Source organism: Drosophila navojoa, chromosome 3 (assembly GCF_054131105.1).
Source record: "Drosophila navojoa isolate 15081-1374.11 chromosome 3, UAZ_NAV_1.0, whole genome shotgun sequence".
In the NCBI taxonomy this organism is placed as follows: domain Eukaryota; kingdom Metazoa; phylum Arthropoda; class Insecta; order Diptera; family Drosophilidae; genus Drosophila; species Drosophila navojoa.
In genome coordinates this window covers 10921309-10942278 of record NC_142891.1, presented here as the reverse complement: position 1 = coordinate 10942278, position 20970 = coordinate 10921309, and the positions used below count along the sequence as shown (strand labels likewise).

General features: G+C 35.5%; 1 protein-coding gene and 1 pseudogene across 2 annotated transcripts in view; both read left to right on the top strand.

Annotated features, from left to right (window-relative positions):
• The window catches only part of LOC115564621 (mitochondrial 2-oxodicarboxylate carrier pseudogene), a 75671-nt pseudogene extending 66122 nt beyond the window's left edge, over positions 1 to 9549 (top strand). Inside the window, exon 2 of the transcript XR_016196345.1 lies at positions 8578 to 9549. The product of XR_016196345.1 is annotated as a mitochondrial 2-oxodicarboxylate carrier pseudogene (transcript). The remainder of the gene's footprint in view (positions 1 to 8577) is intronic.
• A 415-nt stretch (positions 9550 to 9964) lies between these two features.
• Positions 9965 to 10972, top strand: LOC108658662 (mitochondrial 2-oxodicarboxylate carrier). Its single transcript, XM_030389168.2, has one exon. The coding sequence runs from the start codon at positions 10023 to 10025 to the stop codon at positions 10938 to 10940; it is 918 nt and encodes a 305-aa protein (XP_030245028.1). The 5' UTR covers positions 9965 to 10022; the 3' UTR covers positions 10941 to 10972.
• Positions 10973 to 20970: the final 9998 nt, after the last annotated feature.

Sequence of the window (20970 nt, the reverse complement as noted above, 5' to 3'; positions counted from 1 at the left end):
ACATCAATATAACGTGTATTAGAAAAATGGCAAGCAGCTGCGCTTGCTGTTGCCGAGCATATACTATGTAGACATGGATATACTATGTACATACATATACACGTATACATATAATATAATATATCTTATTTTGCCAAAAGTTACCTCAGCTGTTCTGAGCTTTAGGATTATTGCCAAACCTATTCACAGTCTATTAATATACAGCGATAATTCAAATTCAAATTTCATTTCAGTTCTTGTGACTATTTAAATAAGCATAGCATTAATAATCAGAGAACTTGATCTGTTAGCTAGTATATGAGCAAGTGGGTACGTCTATAACAAATGGAATTTCATACATTGATAAGAAATACTTTTAAAATTGTCATGTTTGTTATATAAAAGAATATCTTAGGTATAGTAACTGTTTAAACATATATATTAATTGATACACTTATATAATTATAAGGAAAATTCATTTAGTGTGTTGTATAACATAGCCTATGAAAATTGAAATAGATAATGTTCGTTTACTCTAAAGACTTCATATCATAATATTTTATAAACAAATTTCCAATTTCTTTCACTATTTCTTATATTATATAGTATATCTAATATACAGTGGGTAACATTAATAGACGAGTATTAATGTTACTTCCTGAATATAAAACAATGCAGAGTTAGAATGATAATATAATACAGTTAACTTTAAAATCCAACATTCCTTATCACATTCTTTATAATCTCTATAAATACTTCATATTCAATTATTATGTTTTTATTATTATTATTTCATTAGCGCTCTGCCAACTTTAACTGTTTTAGGCCAAGTCTTAAGGCCGTAGCTTTGCGCCCAAAAGCAGGCGCATTAACCAAATTATAAACCATGGACTACAGTCGCAAGGCGTTCGCGTGTGCGTACGTATTCTGAGGCACTGTAATAGTTTGCCAACATAAAATTTCATAAAGAGCACACGCCGGAAATAGGAAGGATGCGCATTGTCGACCCAACTAGGAAACCTCTATATATACAGGAATATATATGTATATGTATATGTACATACATATGTATGTGTGTCTTTCTAGGAAGTAAATTTCGTTATCGTTTATTATTATTATTATGCGCGATGTGTGAAATGTCTGTATACATGTCTGTGTATGCGTGTCTGTGTGTGTGTGTGCCTTGTGTTTGTGTTGTGACGTGGGAAATAAATTTATATTCATAACACAGGACGCGGACGAGGTATAAAAGACGCTGGCGGAGCTGAAGGCTCAGCGCCCACAAGTCGCCAGCCTGCATACAAAGTGCTTTATGTGTATCACAAGATGTTCCACTGCCTCCTACATCTCTAGATGAACTGCCACTGCTACTGCTCCAGCTCCAGCTCCAGCTATAGCTACTCCTGTTGCAGCATTACATCAACAGCCATCAGACTGGCAAGTTTTTTGATTAAGCTTAGAGTTGAAGGAGTCTGGCGCTGGGAGTTTTGTTAAAGCTTTGAGTCTGTGCAGCCGGCTAATGGCATTAGCTAGCTAGCTTCCTACATATTGATTACTAATTTACTTGCCGTCTGCATCTCAAGTTTTCGGCTGGAATACTTCACATATCACGTCAACACAAATGCAGATAACGACATTTTGCTCGCTAGCCAGCCGGCTCTATACAGATCTGGCATTAATATCGAAGCCAGTTTAGGCCAGGCCTCGTCCAGGTAGCATTCACGTTGCAGCTGGCTGGCTGACTGGCTAGCTGCTAGTTGGGTTTGCTGCAGCAACTTCTTCGTCTCCGTCATATAAAATGTACAAAGCGACAGTGCAAAAGTAATTTTGGGCACAGCAGAGACGTAGGAGACCATGACTAGAGCCAATATGAACTTCCACTCAAAGTCAGTCATGCATGTAGTCAAACGGCAAATGTCGAAGCTTGAAGCACACACACACACACATACACACAGGCACACACGCACAGTTTTCAGCTACCAACTCCCTTCGAGCTACGAATGTTGAGCGACAGTCGCACAACAATCAAAAAGCGTATGAAAGTCAAAGGCGCCGCAGGGCACAGGCACTGGCGGAGGGCGTGGCAGATAGTGAACGCTAACTGAGCCGAGTTCCCATCAATGACATTGGGCATTGGGCATTGGGCATTAGGCGGGAGGGGTTCGATGCAATGCAATAACTTGCCAAGCTGACGCCATATCCTTGGGGTCCACTTTTTGGCAGCGGCACATGTAGAGCGCTCGCCGCTCTCAAATAGTTCTATATTTTTTCTCTATTTATTTTCTGCATTTATATCTGTATAAGGAAAAGGGTACTACACGCACGACTACTCATCATCATGTGTATTATGGGTATGCATACACTGAGCGAAATCATGTGAGTGGGATAGATAACTAAGATATAGAAACATATGTAAAATATATACCTATACTTATTTAAATTAGAAATTAAATATAATAATTTATTTTTATATATTTGTTTGGTGTTACTAATTTAAAGTAAAGTTTAATGAAAATAATTTAAAAATTAAACAAAAATTAATAATATAAACAATTAAATAGTTCTATTCATAATATCTTTTTTATGCATAGATTACTTATATTCAAAAAAACAAACTTATGTATAATAATTGCTTTTAAATTGTATTTTAAAACTATATTTTTATGTTTTTAATTCATAGAAAAATTAGAAAATTGTATAAATCGATATGCCAATAGTAATCAATAAAAAATATTAATAATTTTATTGTAAAATTCGTATTAAATAATTATTTATAATATTGAAAAGCATTTGAGTTTAGCTTAATATTAATATCATTATCAGATATAAAATAGATTTTATTTATATATTGTAGATTATCAAATAATAATGATTTATTAAAATTGAATTTATTATTGTGTATATAATTTAATTTACTTATATTTTTAATTTGGAGTCAGACTAAAATATTATTTGAATTATTTGACCATTTCTCCGACAATATTTCGCTATCTGTACGCATATTTCGAATGGAGGCGATGCGAAAGCATACTAAAATCGAGCAAATTGCATATTTCTTACGCTCGCGATTTAATTTTTGATGCGATATGCCGCAGCGTCGACTTGAGCAGAGCCGGGCGAGTCAGGAGAGAATCGGGAAGTCGTCTCCGCTGCAATTGCAGCAGGAAACTGCGACCACATCCTTAGCATCTCTCCTCGCCTTGCACGTTGGCCTGCTGCGAGTGTGTGACTTGTAAATTTCCCCAGTTGAAGCTCAGCAGAGGCAACAGCAGCACTGGCAGAGCCGCTTGATTGAGCGCACGTTCTGCCGGCGCCGAGTCGGACTGTCAGATAGTCAGCAGCGCTTCTTTGGACTTTTTATTTAAAATATATATATAAAGTATGATATAGGGGGATAGAGCACACGAAATTAAACAAAAAAGGAAGAACTGCGCAGTTGGGCGTTCCAGACTGCACAATACTCATTCGTGGACCGGCTGCCTGATCCATATTCCATTTTGTCATGCCCTCATCAATAGTTTCTAGTATTTATACGAACAGGCTATCAGTCCGCCCGATCGCAAGACGGGCATTGCATAAAACCAATATACTCATTTCATTTCTCTGAATGAGCATAAAGGAAAGGAAATGAAGCAAACGGCTAACTCTTTTTATTTCCCAAGTGTCAGAGCCAGGCCTTGGCGCAATTTTCGTTTGGGTCGCTCTCAGGCTCCTCCAGCCGATGGCAGCTCGTACGTGTTTAGTTATCTTACTCCAGGTTTGGTAATGCAACACCTACGGCTGCAGGAGCTTATATCTCAACTGTGGTTTTAAATTTCTGCAATATCATTAGCAACATCATTACATCTGTTGTCTTCCCTGCATTGGTATTCAATGCCTTTTGTCTCTATTCAAGTTGAAACCCACAAGCTCCAAACGGGTCCTGCTGCTGCTGCTACTCCTGCTCCTGCTGCTGCTGCTGCTGGCATTTTCAGCATGTCATGTCATGAGTATGTAAATTTTTGTAGCTCTCACACAGTCTACATATTCTCGCTCGTGTCTCGCTTTGAATATTATACAGTATTAATGCGAAAAAGTACTGCGTTGATTTCACATGTCTCTCGCAGAGGCGGGCAGGCGAACCCAAGCGGAGGTGGTGAAAAATGTTGCAAAGATGCAAAACAACTGTTGGCAGTTTGTCAAATTTGATTTGTCATACATCAAATGGCTTTAAAATGACAAGAAGCAGGAAACGGGAGCTGCTTTCAGCCAAATGAATGTTGACTAGAGAGCTACAAACTGCTCCCACAAATAGACACCATAGCACAGCCATACAAATTTGATAATAAAAGCGGAAGAAGAAGGGAACAGAGCAAAAGAGAGTGCTGATGTGTAAAAAGGCCCGAGGGCTGCATAGCGGCAAATGCAAACTACCAGCAAAAGAATTTATGTAAATCAAATACGTTTTCAATCAGTTTCTTATACTAGTTGCGATTAAATTTGAAGGCGAGACAGAGGCAGAGATAGAGCTTTAATCCGGATGAAAGCTGCCCTAAATTTCTTTAGGTATACACATATATGAATATATATAGTTTAAGCCAGTTTGGGTAGAGAAATATTTATAATAATTATACATACATATGTATGTAGTATTAAAGGGCTGTGAAGCTGCCAATTTTAAAGTTATAGATCTTATAAAATAGTTGCAGAATAATCGAAGTTAAAAAAGTAAAAAAAAAAATATTTAAGTATATTATAGTATAGTATAGTATAGTATAGTATAGTATAGTTATAGTATAGTATAGTATAGGATATATATAGTATATAAAATTTCAAAAACAAGAGCGCTCCTTAAATTTGGATTTGTAAGAGCGATCTGGCAGCCCCTTATATGTATATCAGATCTCTGAATTACAATATTATTTATAACACTATAACATGATTATTTAAATTCTAACAATATTAGGGAAATTAACTATAAAAATAAAATTGAAAAATAAAAATATATAAAAAGGAAGATAGAGAGAGAGAGAGAGAGATATAGAAGAGAGAGAGACTGAGATAGATGAGATAGAGAGAGAGAGATAGATAGAGAGAGAGAGAGAGAGAGAGAGAGAGAGAGAGATAAGAGAGAGAGAGAGAGAGAGATCTAGAGAGAGAGATAGATCTCTCTCTCTATATATCTCTATAAATATAGAAGTATATATATTATATATTATTTAAAAAATTTTAGAATTAGTTACGTGTTATAAATAAATGGAATCCAGAGCTGAGTACATATAAGGGCTCCAAATCGCTCTACAACCAATAGGAGCGCTCTTGTTTTGAAATTTTTAACCGAGATCCTAAGAACAATAAGGAGAGCTTGCAGATCCGCTATCCAAGAGAAATCACCTTTAGATGTGCGATCTGATATATCCTTATTTATATATTTATATACTATATATATACTATATATATCTATATATATATATAGATATTTATATATATATAGATATATATTATATATATATATATATATAATAAATTGTATGAACAACTTAATCGACTCGTTAATATACGTTTGAAATAAAATTAAGTGTTAGTTATCTACAGTCTAGTCCCTAAAAGCCACCAAATGTCAAAGTCTGGTGTTTTATACCTGCAAAACTTTTAAGCGTTTCTAATTTATCGTACAAAATATTATCAAACGACATGTACATATACTTTTCTTCAAGTCTACCGCACTGTCGCCATAGCTACCACTAATAGAGCGTTCATTATTTGCATCGGCATGATGCTGCATACATTAACTTAGCTACAAAGCGGCGCTATTTGTGTGCCCCTAAGTAGCTCATTCATTTAGTTAATATTCTAATATAAATTTCAACACTCTCCATCAAAAGTGCAGCACTCGAAGGGCGGGAGCCGCTTAAGGAGACGGCTGGAATACCGTCAGGAACTGCCGCCAGCTATGCAAACAGTTTGGGCCAACTTAGTCGGCTGCCGGCCAGGACTAAGAACAGAAGCCCCCCACACACAGCAGACACTCGGGCAGAGACAAGCGTCTGTTTGAAGGACATGAAATGAAACTCATTTGCTTCATTGGGCCCGGTGTGCAGGCTGGCTAAGTGGGCTGGCAAATGCCACAGTTGGTTTTTACCCAGGCCTGGCTGACTGCCTGGCCTGCTTGGCAGTTGTGCAGCGTGACACGCAAATTGCCAGGATACACACAGACAACCACATACACCTACACACACACACACACACCCAGCTAGACAATGCAGCGTGTTTAACTTCGCCTACGACAAGTCAAGTGGGAGCACAATGGACTCCGACAGCCCAGACACTCATTTGCTGGCTGGCGTAGTAGCTGCCGTTAGCTGGGCCAGTATGACCATGACTAATTTGTTAGCAATTATGTTGGATTGACGTTGCCGGACTGGGCCACATTACCATAATTGTTGGTTTGAGCGACCGCCCACAGGTGTGACTTTCATGAACTTACATTACTCATGACTGCCGCACAACAGCCCTTCAGGTGTTTGGGGCAAAAAGGCGTAGAGCTAACATTGATTTTGCGAAATAATTCTTTAATTAATAGTTTTGGCTTGCTGGTTGCATATAGTAAGTATTATGCTATAGACGGTAGTCAGATGGTAAAAGTATCCCCAAGATACAAAAGTGAAATTATCAACGAATTCTGTACTGCGTAAAATTAAATGAGATGCAAATGAGTCTTTGCAAGCACACCATACTAACTATATCTGAAATAATAGATTGATTTAATATAAGATACAACAAAAGAAGTACCACAAAATACTACAGTATCTGTAAGTAATATAAAATTCGGAATAAGATATAAAAGTATCTTCAACTTGTAGAAGTATCACACGATGCTAAAACATCATCGAGATAGTAAGATACAAAAGCATGTATGTAGCAAGATACTAAATTACCGGTACAATGTAAGAGTGTGTAAAAGTGTGAATACGATATAAAAGTATCTTCAACAAGTAGAATTAACACATACAAATATAATATCTGTGAGATAGTATGTTAACTCTGCTTGAGATATAATTAAAAAAGATACAAAAATATCTTCAATATGTAGAGAAAACATATATAATATTTCAACTTTGCTTAAGATACAATTGAATAAGATACAATAGTACTGCCGCAGCTGTAAAATATAAAAGTTCTTATAAGATACAAAAGTATCTTCAACAAGTATAAGTATTACATAAAACTAAAGTATCTATGAAATAGTAAGTCAACTCTGTTTGAGATACAAAAGTATCGTTAGCAATTTAAAGTATCACAAGATACTAAAGTATCTATACAATATTATATTATTTATACAATATTACATTACAATATTATTCATTGTAGCTATTTGAGAGCATTTCATAGTCAACTTACGCTCAACGCCTAAACTTGTTAACCTTAGTTTCAACTACTTAATGACTTAAACAACTAACTACAATGCAAAGTCTCGCATAAAGTTTCCACTCTAAAAGTCAGTCAAATGCAAAACCGCAGCTTGTTTTTGGGGGCGTCTCAGGTTCAGGCAGCGAGCCCGAATGGCAACACCGAATGGCATAGGATGTGGAGATGGGGCAGGAACTGAAAATGGGGAGACAGACCGCAGCTCTGCATGTTTAACAATTTGCACTTAATTGTTTAGCTCGACAACAGCAACAACAACAACAACAACAATTACGAGACAACTGACAACAGCAGCAACAAGAACAACCATTATGCAAGTATAACACATTTACAAGCGTATTGTAATTAATTTATGTGAAGTGTTTGGGTAACTGCTTTAAGTGAGCCACTAAATAGTTGCCTTTTCGTTTTTGACTACGACTGCTGCCGCGGCACTTGACCATTTGATACGCCCACTTAATTGTGTGGTCATCGAGGAGCCACTGGGCGTGGTCTGCGGTTGGCAATTAGTGCAGGTGAGCGAGCGAAGCTGTGGCGATTTTTAGATAGTAAATAGATATGAATGAATGGTAAGCGAATTAACAGGAAACTAGTACTTTTCACATTTTTTTAGACGCAAAATGTCCCTAATGAATATTTACTAGAGAATTAAGTTTCAAAATATCTTTAATGGAAAAAACTTGTTTAAAATGCATTCTTTGAGGATATAGAAATCAATCAATATTGCATATCTTGCAGGTATCACTAATAATAGTATCTATCAAATAACAAATACAATTTTTAAGATACAAAACAGAAAGTATCTTTAGATAGGAGAGTATCTTCAATAATATATATAAGACTCAAAACAATATCATAAAAATACACAAGAATGTGCAGATCTATTATTAAGTTGAAAAACACCAGAAATAGGAAGATCTAAAACTGTCTGAAATACAATATTTACTGAATACAGAAAAATGCAAAAGATACAAAAGTATCTTATAGAATATATATATAGCTGAGCATTTGTTTTCATAGCTTATATCATGGAAAGCTCAAAAATCTAGAAGTGTGATACGTAACTCGGGCAATTAGGTCAAGATGTATCGTGTATGGCTACAGTAATTAAGTATTTATTGGATTTGACGAAAATGTCATTTGAAATTTAAATCAGTTTTGCGAAAAAACAATAATATATTATATAAAAAGAAACGTTCATGTAGGACGATAACTTATACTTTATGACTAAATTGAAAGAGAATCATGGACATGGACCGGCTCATAAACCAACCAACCCAATTTTTCAAATGATTTCGGGCGGTTGCTCGAGTATTGTGGATGCGATGCTGATGCAGCCATTGGATGTGATCACGACTCGACTGCAATTGCAGAGTGAGGTGGTCAAAGGCGGTGATCACTATAAGGGCATGTTGGATGCCTTCAAGACAATGTATCGCGAGGAAGGTATCACATCATTCTGGAGAGGTCTAGTGCCCGTTTTACTGGTCGATACACCAAGGCGAACTATTAAGTTTCTGGTCTTTGAGCAGTCCAAGCCATATTTCATGTTTGGTGAGAAGCATCCGACCCCCTTGACTTATTTTTTAGCTGGCGGATCGGGGGGCATGGTGGAAGCCATTATACAAAATCCTTTTGAAGTAGTCAAGGTTACACAGCAGGCTAGCCACGAGTCAGTTCACACGATGCAGGTGGCAAAGACCATAATTCAAAATGAAGGCTTCGGCTTTCGAGGACTATACAAGGGCATGTCGACGACGGTGACTCGAAATTTTATTTTTAATGCCATATACTTCGGATTCTACTGGACTGTTCGAGATGCAACACCCACCTATAAAAATCCTTTTTACGACTTTTTACGCACTGTCGCAATCGCCTGTGCAGCCAGCTTATTTGGCTGTGTGGCAAGTCTGCCTCTAGACGCGGTAAAGACGAGAATACAGGGCCCACAGCCGGTGCCGGGTAAAGTCAAATATAGGAGCACGCTCCAGACGCTTTATACAATATCCAAAGAAGAGGGCTGGACAACATTATACAAGGGCCTGCTGCCGGTGGTAATACGAATGGTGCCTGGCGGAGCTATTTTGCTTATAGGCTACGAGTTCATCAACAAGCTGTTAGTGCTAAAGTTCGGCCAATAAACATCAATTAAATTCAACAAAATGTGAAATCGATCTAATTAGGAAGGAGAGAGCGTGCACCTAGCAAAGATATGCATTAAAAGAAACACATCCAAATCGTAATACATAACAAAGCAAAAAATTGGTGTGTTCTTTTCTCAGAACCCTCTACAATATTTAATGTTTCCATATGTTGTGGTATTCAAGCTACTTAAAAATTAAAGTGTTATAACTGATGTTGATCGATACGATGCAACGCAAAAATTATGGGAGTAATTTATAATGAATAAATTATGGTATGGTACAGAGAAAATAAAAAAAGTTATCATCCCTTGATGATGCATGGAATATGCATTGAAATATAGTTGATTTTTTATGGGTCTATTAATTTAATTCTCGCTGGATATAACTAAAATTTCTAGTTATTTGAAATTTAAATCAGTTCTGGATAATTGTAAAAATTTTTATGTAATTTACAAAATTAAACCCTCTAAGTAGGAGGTTCACATATATTTTATGACTGAATTGAAAGAGAAGTATGGACGAGACCCGAATTATAAGCCACAAAATCCAATTTTTCAACTCATTGCGGGCGGTTGCTCGAGCATTGTGGACGTGCTGCTAATGCAGCCATTGGACGTGATCACGACTCGATTGCAATTGCAGAACGATACGATCACAGGGCCCGATCACTATGCTGGCATGTCCGATGCGTTTAGAAAGATATATCGCAAGGAAGGTTTGACCGCATTCTGGCGAGGCTTGGTACCCGTTTTAGTGATTGACACTCCCAAGCGATCGATTAAATTTCTGGTCTTCGATCAATCCAAGCCGCTTTTTATGTTTGGAGCTCCATGGCCTAGCCCGCCGACTTATGCATTTGCTGGTGGATTGGGGGGCATTGTGGAGGCACTGATTCAAAATCCTTTTGAGATAATTAAGATTACACAGCAGGCAAGCCGGGAGAAGCTACCATCGATACAAGTGGCACAGAAAATAATTCAAAATCAGGGCTATGGCCGTCACGGACTGTACAGGGGCATGCCAACGATGGTGGCGCGAAATTTTGTCTTCAATGTCATTTATTTCGGGTCCTATTGGTCGGTTCGAGATGCAACGCCCACATGCCAACGTCCGTTAACTGAGTTTCTGCGAAATTTTTCAATTGCTTGTGCAGCCAGTTTAGTGAGCTGCGTGGCAAGTCTTCCACTAGATATTGTAAAGACGAGGATACAGGGTCCACAGCCGGTGCCGGGTAAAGTCAAGTATAGCGGTACACTCAGCACAGTTTTACAGATATGCAGAGAAGAGGGCTGGAAGGCACTGTATAAGGGCCTGCTCCCGGTGACGATACGAATGGTGCCTGGCGGGGCTATTTTGCTTATAGGCTATGAGTATATCATCAAGTTTTTGGTGTCAAAGTATAATAAATAAAATCTGACTTTTTTTTTATTTTCCAAACTAAATTTTATGGATTGATAAACTTTAAGAAGTCGGCAGCATCCGACTAATAGATTCCCAGCAAGGAAATTAGGGAGTGATGCAACGTCTGCCACGCCTACATACTTTTGATAAAACTATATATTTTCAATAGAGTACAGATATTCTAATTTTAAATATATCAAAATATTCATAATAAAATATATTATTTCCCACATTACAAGAACTAGAGTCTTCAAATATTAATTGTTAATTTAAATGAATTTTATACAATTTCGTGTTGTTTATATTTTGTATATCGACCCTTAATAGACCCCCTTTTGGAAATAGTCGAGACGTGTGCTTTGCTAAACACTGAGAGGGCTCAGGAGATCTAGAGCTGTCTCAAATGGAGCTCTCAGATTTGTTTTTAACATATAATTAAACATGCTTAAATATAATAATTGCCCATGAAGTCAAATAATATTAAAGCTAAGCTAATTGCTGACAGATTTCCATATTTGGCTGTCCCATATATGTATGTAACTGCTATCACATCAGCTAAATGAGCAGCAACATTCGAATGATTGACTAATAGAGCTGCAGAATGAGCAAATTAAGCAAACAACGAACTAAATGCACAATTGATGCTGGGGACAATTAAACAAGTTGGGCAACAAATCGAATCGTCCTCAAACGACAATAACGAAACAACAATATATCAAACAATAAATGTGTTTTGGCTTTTCTGGGCAACGAAAATGTCTCCAGGGTCAATTTCGGATGCATACGAATTGCCGCACACACAGGGAAAGAGAGAGAAGGAGGTGGGAGAGAGAGAGAGCTCGAAATATACATAGATTAGTATAATTACGAGTACAGCCATGCAGCAGTGGAATGATGTCAATGTTGGCTCTAAGGCATTTCACTGCATTCATGGATTGCAGATAGAAGGAGATAGATGCACACCCAGTTGGAGCAAGAGTGATAGAGAGAGCGAGAGAGAGAGGGAGAGAGGGAGAGAGAGACAGTTTGGGTGAGTGTTTGGCATTAACAACATGATGCTGGTTACATTTTGGCATATGGCAAATTCAGCTTTTGATTTCATTTCATTACCCATTGCAATTTCAACTATGAATAATTGAATATGTGTATTGCATACTTTAAGGCAATTGCAATTGAATCGTTTGGCCTTGTTGTTGTTGTTGTTGTTGTTGTTGTCGTGCGTTTGGCTAATTCAGCTGGAATATGCTTATTACGCATTAAAACTAATTAAGCATGAACATAACTGCTGACACCCGCCTCCGATTGCCTCGCTTCAAGCCAATTGACAAAAGTTTGCAAATATCGTTGTTAACCTTTGATTAATGTCAGTTTTAAATTATCAAACATTCAGCATTTGCCCCGCTATTAGCTGGTAATACACATAGCTTGAATATATGCATAAGATGGAACATAAAAAAATATAAATAAAGTTAACTAATTATATCGCTATATATAGGATATTATTATTATTATTATTTTTTTTTTTTGTATAAAGTTATCTAAGTATATCGCTATATATACGATATTATTATTTTTTACAATTTTTATATTTATTTTTATATTATTTATTTATTAGACGTTCACATTTACCAAATTGAAAACATTTCTACATTATTCCAGTAGCTCTTAAGACTATCGACAACAATCATCGATTGCCCAAAAGCCTCATAATAAATATTTGATTAGCTTAAACAGCATAAATCAGATTCGCATGATCTCTCAAATTATGATTTTTATAATTTTATAATTTTTTTAAGTCGAACCATTCACAAGCTTCGGCTATAATCAATGCAAAGAGTACTTAAGCCATTAAAAAAAAGAAACATAATTAAATCATTGGCATTATAATTTGAATGCGCTAAATAAAGCCATTAGGCCGTTCGGTTGTATTAAAATTTATCCAGCTATCACTTGAATTGCTTTTGAATCAATTAAGCCTCGCAAATGCCACACATAATTCCAATAAAAGTGCACAATTCGAACGGGAAACACACTTCAAACCTAACAATGGGCAAACGCTCAATCAACATTGGTGCAATCGCTAAAAGAAAACCGGAAAAAAATTTGGGCATTTTGATAAATTCAGCATAAATAAATTGAGTTAACAGAAATGAAAAGCGGCCAATGGAAACCTAATTGTTGTCGCATTTCGCTTTATCTCTATCTGTATATCAATTGGGCTCCTTTAACTGCCTCGACGCTGTTGTCCAGTCAATAAAATATGAATTATTTGAAATATTTTGGTGCACAAATAAATTGAATGCCAACACTCAGCATCAAAGCGAGTAAAATAGTAAAGAATAAAAATAAAACTACAAAAAGTGAGATATATATATATATATATACATATATTTCGTATTTTTCTTTTATTTTTTTGGCCTGGTCACAAATTTTTTATCAGCACATAGCACAAATTTCGTATACGTCATGTGATTGTAGTTGAATGCCTGTTTCTGTTATTCTTGTTATTGTTGTTGTTGCGGTTGTCTAAATAAATTTTTTATTGACCATGGTTAACGCTTCAGTGAGCAATAAACGTGCGCGAGGCAGTCGAGGCGGGGAAGAAGAAGAATTTTCAGTTCACACCAAGTGTGAAAAGCACAAAAACCACAGAGAAAAATTTGCTGGGCGCCAACTGCTGTGGCCAGTGTTGGCCAACGCCTCGAGGCATGCCACAAGTTATTTGGCTTACACACACACACACTCACTCACGCACGCACTGCCCACTCAAGTGTATGTCAGTATGTGTGCGTGTGCGAAATAAAATGCTCGAAGTACACTAGTTATACATTTTTAGGGCGTCAATGTGATTATGTTAGTGGAAGAGCCAAGGGGGGCCGCATAGACTAATCCGAAGCTGAAACTGAAAATGAGATGAGATATATCTGTATACATGGGCGAAGGAAAGAAAGACAGAGAGGGCGTGGCGGAGAGTGAGAGTGCGACAGAGAGAGAGAGAGAGAGAGAGAGAGAGAGAGAGAGAGAGAGAAAGAGAAAGAGCCTGAGCCTTTTTGCTATTAACATTTTAACATATTTATTGTTAAATCGCTTTAAATTAAAATCAACAAATATTTTGTGAAATATAAAATTTCAACTATGTTAAATAATTCATGGATATATGTATAATATTGAGATATTTTTAAAACATTTTATTTTTATTTTTAAAGACATTTTATTATACATTCTAAAATTATTTGCTTATAATTTCTAATATTTATATTTTTATGCTAACCAAATTATTGAAGAGCAAACTATAATAAATTCATAAATTGTAGCTTGCTCTCAAGCCGACAAAAAAAAACTAAAAAGAACAAAATTAATCATTGATATATATTTGAAAACAAAGTTAAATTTTTAAATATTCGTTCTACTGAAACGATTTTGCCAAATTTTTTTCGGAGGCATTCGAATTTCCTAGCATAACTGATTTATGTTGTATTGAAAATTCACAACACGTTTCAGGTTTCCCAGTCGAATTTTTGTGACTTTGGCATTATTATTTGTATTCTTTTAATGGTCGTTGGCCCTGAGAGTTTAAAGCCGCAGCGTAAAGTGCGGCGAAAATGAAATGAAATTAATATGAAGTTTGACTTAACGCCTCATAAATCATTGTCCAATTTTCATGTCGCATGCCCTGCAGCAAGCAGCAGCAGCAGCGGCAGAGGCGCCAGCACCATCAGCAGCAGGAAGAACAGGGACAATCTTGTGCTGGCGCTGTCCTGGCTGCCTGTAACACAAACACACTTAAAATGATTGAAATATATGTATGGCAGCTCTATATGCGTAACATGCTGCTACATTGCAGTGAAATGTATGTATGTACATATATATGTAAGTATGTACATATATAAAGACAAGCTTCATATTGGCCAAGAGCGAAGACAGGAACAGGACCGAAGACTGAAGACTTCCTCATTACACGCTTGTCACGTGCACATTTAACGATTCGCTGCACACACACACACACACACACTCACACAGACATTCACTGTGACATAATTACATACACACACACAGAGACACCAACACCCGTGCATGACAGTCATTCATATTAATATTGTCGGTCAAGAAAAAAAAACCTTACATAGACAGTGCTAAAAAAAAAATACTCAGCCAGACATGCATACAAATTTCAGTTTAAAGTAGAAGAGATCTTGGCTCACAGCTATAAGGATATACTTTCACACGAATCTCAACTAAACTGAAATAATTTTCTTAAAACTTTTATAAACATTTATAGATTTTTGCAAGTTTTTCAACTTAAATTCACAAAGTTCTCCTGCCATTGCAGTTGTATTTTCAATTTGATTTGCAAATTATGCACAAGAGTCTCCTTCTCTCTCTCTCTCTCTCTCTCTCTCTGTGTTTCCATCTGTCACTTTCTCTGTCTGTATTAAAGTCTGCCAGCTTAGGTGCAAAAAATGCAAATTTAAGCCTTACAAAAATTTTATAGCAATTTATTTTAAAGCTAAAAACATACAAAAGGCCACAGATTGTAAAAGATAAAAACATTTTGTTTAATTTCACATTATTTTTTTAAATTCGAAGCCTTTTATAGCATTACTTGATATGCTTGTGAATTTGAACAATAAATGCTGAACGTTTTTTTTTTTTATATTATTACAGAAACAGAAAAAATGAAATGAAAATTGAAAGCTATTAAAAATAGCATATGAAAATATTAAAAATTATATATATAGAATATATATATTATAATTGAATATAAAATATACATATAAAGTATAAGAACTAAAAAACTTTAATATTTTTTTATTTATTGGCTAGATTCAATAAGATTACATTGACGTTTAATAAATTAAGTAAACAAAAACATATTTATATAAAATAAACTGATTTACAGCTGTCTCTACCAGCTTTTCAGTCGTTTAAATGAAAACATTGAATTTCAATTTGAAGCTTAAATTAAATAAAGCTGAACGTCCAAGTTCATATGCAGTAGAAAGGCATTAAGCCGGCACTGGACCGCTGACCATATATGCACCACATGACGTCCCATTACACAGCCTCACATACCACGCACACCAAACATACCCACACACACACACGCACACTAACATCTTGATACAGATAATTAAACATGCTGCGCACGTGCAGCGGCTGCTTTCAACATTTTATGCTCTGATATTCAAGCAAGCAAAAAAAAAAAAGCAAATAAAATGCATGGGGGCGTGTTTATATGTCTGGTCTCTGCCTCATGGTCTGGGCCACAAACACAAATTGGACCGCAAGTAGTGCGCAAACTACGAAAACTAACTTTATGGCCAAATTCCTACAGCCACATGGGGACAAGAGCCAAGAGCTCGTTATGCGTCTGCTGGTGATTTTTATATATTAATTAAAACGAATTTCACGTGTTAATGAAATAAAATGTAGCAAATGTAGCCCAACGTGCAGACCAAACTATGAAAATATATACATATATATCTCCACCTAAATATATATATAATATTAGCAATGCACAAATCGCTCTAGCTATAAAATTCTTAAGCAATTTCATATCATTAGACTCGTTTCTAAAATCGTTTTTAATACTCCAAAGAATGCTGTGAGCACGCTGCATGGATGTGTTGTTGCAGCAACAGCAGTTGCCTTGAAACTGCGTGCGTTGCCAGCTGCTCGGCGACTTTTCGGTTGCAGAGGTTGGGCAACAACATGTTGTGTATACGCCATGTTGCATCGAACCAGGGCCGTTGTTGTGGCATGTTAATGCTAACAGCTGTTAGAGCATATCCTATTCAGCAGAATGTTAATTCATAACAGCTGAGCTATCCGTGAGGTATATATTGTTAGTGATCATATGAGAGGTAATAATCTATTATTTTGCCTCTATTGGCAATATAATTTTATCGAAAAATAAGTTGCGCTTAATTGAAGCCGTAATGGAAAGTAAAGTGTAAAATTGATTGACGATTATCAGTATAAAAATATATATAATTTATATACTGCTCTAAAAACAGTTTTTATTTATTTTAAAAATATATTAAAAATGTAAAATATATTTTTTTTTATAAAAATTTAGTTTGACGAACAAATATTATTGAGATTCAATACATTTCAGCTAAAACGTATTTATTATAAGAAAATTAAATAATACAAAAAGCTGTACAGTATTAATTACTTGCTAAGAAAATTCAATAAATTTCAATGAAAATGTATTATTATTATTATATTTATTTAGACATGTGCAAACTACAAATTCAAAATTCGAAAAATATATAAAAATTGAGAAAAAATATTATTTCATCTCCAACACTCAATGTATAAAATTTACCTCGATTAAATTTGACACGAATAAAAACGGATTTTTAAATTGTTGCTCTTTTGCCAATGACTGTGTAACAGTAACGAAATAGTTGACTATTTGATGCACGCTTGCCCAGAGATAAATATTTACCTCGCCCATAAATCTATAAAATTTAATTTTAAGCAAATAAATCAAAGTCAACAAACACACACACGCACATACAAATTCGGCAACGCATAAAATAATAATGTTGTGTGGCATTTAGTGTGCAACATTTAAGCTTCAATGTTTACACTTGACAAATAGACAAAGATTTCTTCCATAATTTACGAGACAACTGCAAATACCAAAAGCTGGCGTTGAAAGTGAAAATTGTAGAGAAATTTGGAGTAAAAGCTAAACCGCAGCCGGCTTAGAAAGCAGCTTAAGAATCTTTTTGCTGCAAAGCTAATCAAAAATAAATATGTTAAAGTGAACCACAACATGTTCCAAAGTATTTTCCGTCCAATGCTTGCAATCACAAATAAATATATCGTTGTGGCTGTGTTGAAGATTAACAAAAATGTTTGCATATCTTTAACTTTTGTCCAGGGCCTGGATATGCACTTGCTCTAACTGTGGCCATTAGAAGTTTTAGTTGTTGAGTTCTTGGCTTGTTTGCAAGTCATTAGAAAGACTTCATTAGCAGCAAAACAAGAAGCTGCTTGGTCAGCTCAGCTCAGATAATGGCAGAGTGTTTGCTAATGATGTCAGAAAAGGAAATTCACAAAGCTGAGAGATTTGCAAATATATAAGTGAAACTATTTATAATTGAGATTATGTAAAATCAGAGATTTACATAACATTACCAAAAACAACTCTTTTCCATATATATAGAGACCAAACCAAAATATTAACACATCTTTAATTGAAATTTTCCAACCAGAAAATACACTGAACTTCTAAAGATCCTGCTGATTCTTGAATAATACAGCTTCGATGATAGCACTAACCTCACTAAGATTGCATTTATTTTGTAGCTGCATAAACCTTATGAAGTATTCCTCTCTGATAATAATTCATACTTCTCAACGCTCACTCATAGGGAGTCCCAGACTTGAGCATACCCGGAACATCACCTCCAGTTGATTCATTATTTATTTCTATTATTATTTATATTAATTTGATAATATAATTTTACAATTTTAAAACGCTCTGTTCAGTAACTAAAAACATATTTATAGAAAATCTTTTAAATAAAATTTCATTTTCAGCTTTTACACTTTATTTTGATAATTTTGCAGTTTATATTCAAATTTGTGCTTCCGATTTCCATTAGACTTTACATTAAACTAGTTATATCATTTAGCTCCCCATGAACCTGTTTGATATATTATAACATCTACAACGCTTCATGTCAGTAATCACTGTTGGCAACATGACTATTATCATCATCAGCATAAGCATCATCATCATTATCATTCTGCTCATAAGCTTGATGATGAGACAGCCCTTGTGGGCACTGACGCAGTTGCATAACTTGCACAATTTATGCATGACAGCAACGCAGAGTTAATCCTACAAGACGGCGCCAACGTGGGTTGCCAGGCCCTCAAATTTGGGGGCGAACTGTCTCTCACTCTCGCTCTCGATGTTGTTGTTTCAGTGAGAGCACAACAACGGAACGGGCATTGTTATTAACACCAAAATGGCAAACAAAAACAATAACAGAACCAGTTGAGCGCAAGCAGCAGCTGTCTACTCAGGGCTTTCCATTAAATCCATAGGCAAATGCTCAAAGTTCAGTGCAAATGCAAACTATTTAATTAATGATGGTTATGACATGATTATTATCATGTTGTCTTACTCTCGAAATCATCTTCCATCTTGGCCAGAAGGCAGCTTCTCGATTTATTGTTTTTTTTTTTTTTTTACTCTCACCCAACCGGAATACGGAAAATCCGACAAATTTAATGGCGGCACAATGAAAAATCACTGCCGCATATGGCCAGCCAATAACTGACATTATTGACTGTTAATATCCGAGCAGCTCACAGCAATAATGGAGAATGACAGCTGACTAAAGCGCACACGACATCTGTATACCCTGTAATGTGGGATTCTCACTGGGCATATTGATGAAATCGATTAAATGACCAAAAGCAATAAAAAATACATGAAATTAAACAAAATATAATAGTATGTAAAGAAAATAAATAAAATAAAAAATTATATATATGTATATATATAATTTATTGTGAATAAATAGGAAAACCCTAAGTTTTTAAAAGTTTTTTTAAAGAATTCAAATAGCTAGTTAATTTATTTTTAAATAAATATGTATATGCATAAAAGTAATTAATAAGTCTTATTAACCACTTTTACTTATATTTATATCGATATTATTTAGTTGTTTTATACATTGAATATATAATATAAAATAATACAAATAAATTAATAATTTGCACTAATCAACATGAAGGCCTAAATTAGTTTTCTAGTGCAGTCGAGTCACAATAATTCGTACCCCGCTAAATCGAGAATCGTGATAAATCAAAAAAAAAATTCTTTGAAAGAGATTCGTTGTCAAGAATTCTCGATAATTTATCGTTATTCTACACATCGATATATCGATATCAATATTTTCGCGTTCGTTTCACTACGTAAAAATTGCTATAGTATCCTCATTTGAGCAGCGGTCTACAAGCGTTGCAAGTGCAACATTTCAATAACTGAAGCGCCAATTAAAATTGTACAATGGGTTCACATTGCTCGGTCAGAAAGTTGGCGGCGGGTCTGAATGTCAGTTAAACGAGCAAATAGTCAAAAATAAACACACACAGACGAAAGGGGCATCTGCATCGGTGTTGGAGGCAGACATACACACATATATATACATATGTGTATATACATGTATTTATATATATATATGTTTCTGAATATGTAAAGTCGCTGGCAGACAGTTACAACGACATCCTTGCCATGCACATCCTGCCATATCCTGATGCATGGCTGATATGCGCTGGTAATTGGTATTGTTTGCCCGAACGCGTGGCCAGCGAGCTGCAACCATAGCCGGACACACACACATATACATATATATATACACACACACACAATCCTCTTGTACTTTTGCACCTTCATGTCAAATGAAAATCCAAAATAATAAAACAAAGTGAACAAAAATTCATGTGATACTCAATGCCATGTAAATAGGCCGCAACTGGGACAACTATAACAAGAGATGGCTAACAGAAAGCGACAATTAAAGGGGCAGAAGACAAGCGAGAGAGAGAGAGAGAGAGTAAGGTGGGCTACTCATTTTCTATGTGTATCATCTCTTTATTTTGTCGAACTCTATTCAAGACTTCCAAAAATTTATATACACTATTTATGATCAACTTAATATAATCTTTTATGAACATGCATACATGCATGTGGGCGTATGTACACACGTAGACTTTACTTGAGAGAGATTTGGATTTATTTTTGTTCTTTTGTCTCTTTCTTTTTATAATCGAATCGAAATTAACGAAATAATTTACTGATTATTCCATATGAAATTTGCTTACATACACTTTTAGTTTTGATCACTTGCCTGATCGTAAGGATCACCAAGTTAAGATAACAGTGCACAATCTGAAAATATAATGTCACAGCAGAGCTGTTAGTTAACATCAAAATAACAGCACAGCTCTGTGCTCGTATTATTTTGACTATCATTATGTTGACATGACAGACTCCTTATCACACTAT

Bases quoted from the DNA above. Each gene is read 5' to 3' on its own strand.
- LOC108658662 (XM_030389168.2), top strand. From the start codon at position 10,023: ATGACTGAATTGAAAGAGAAGTATGGACGAGACCCGAATTATAAGCCA.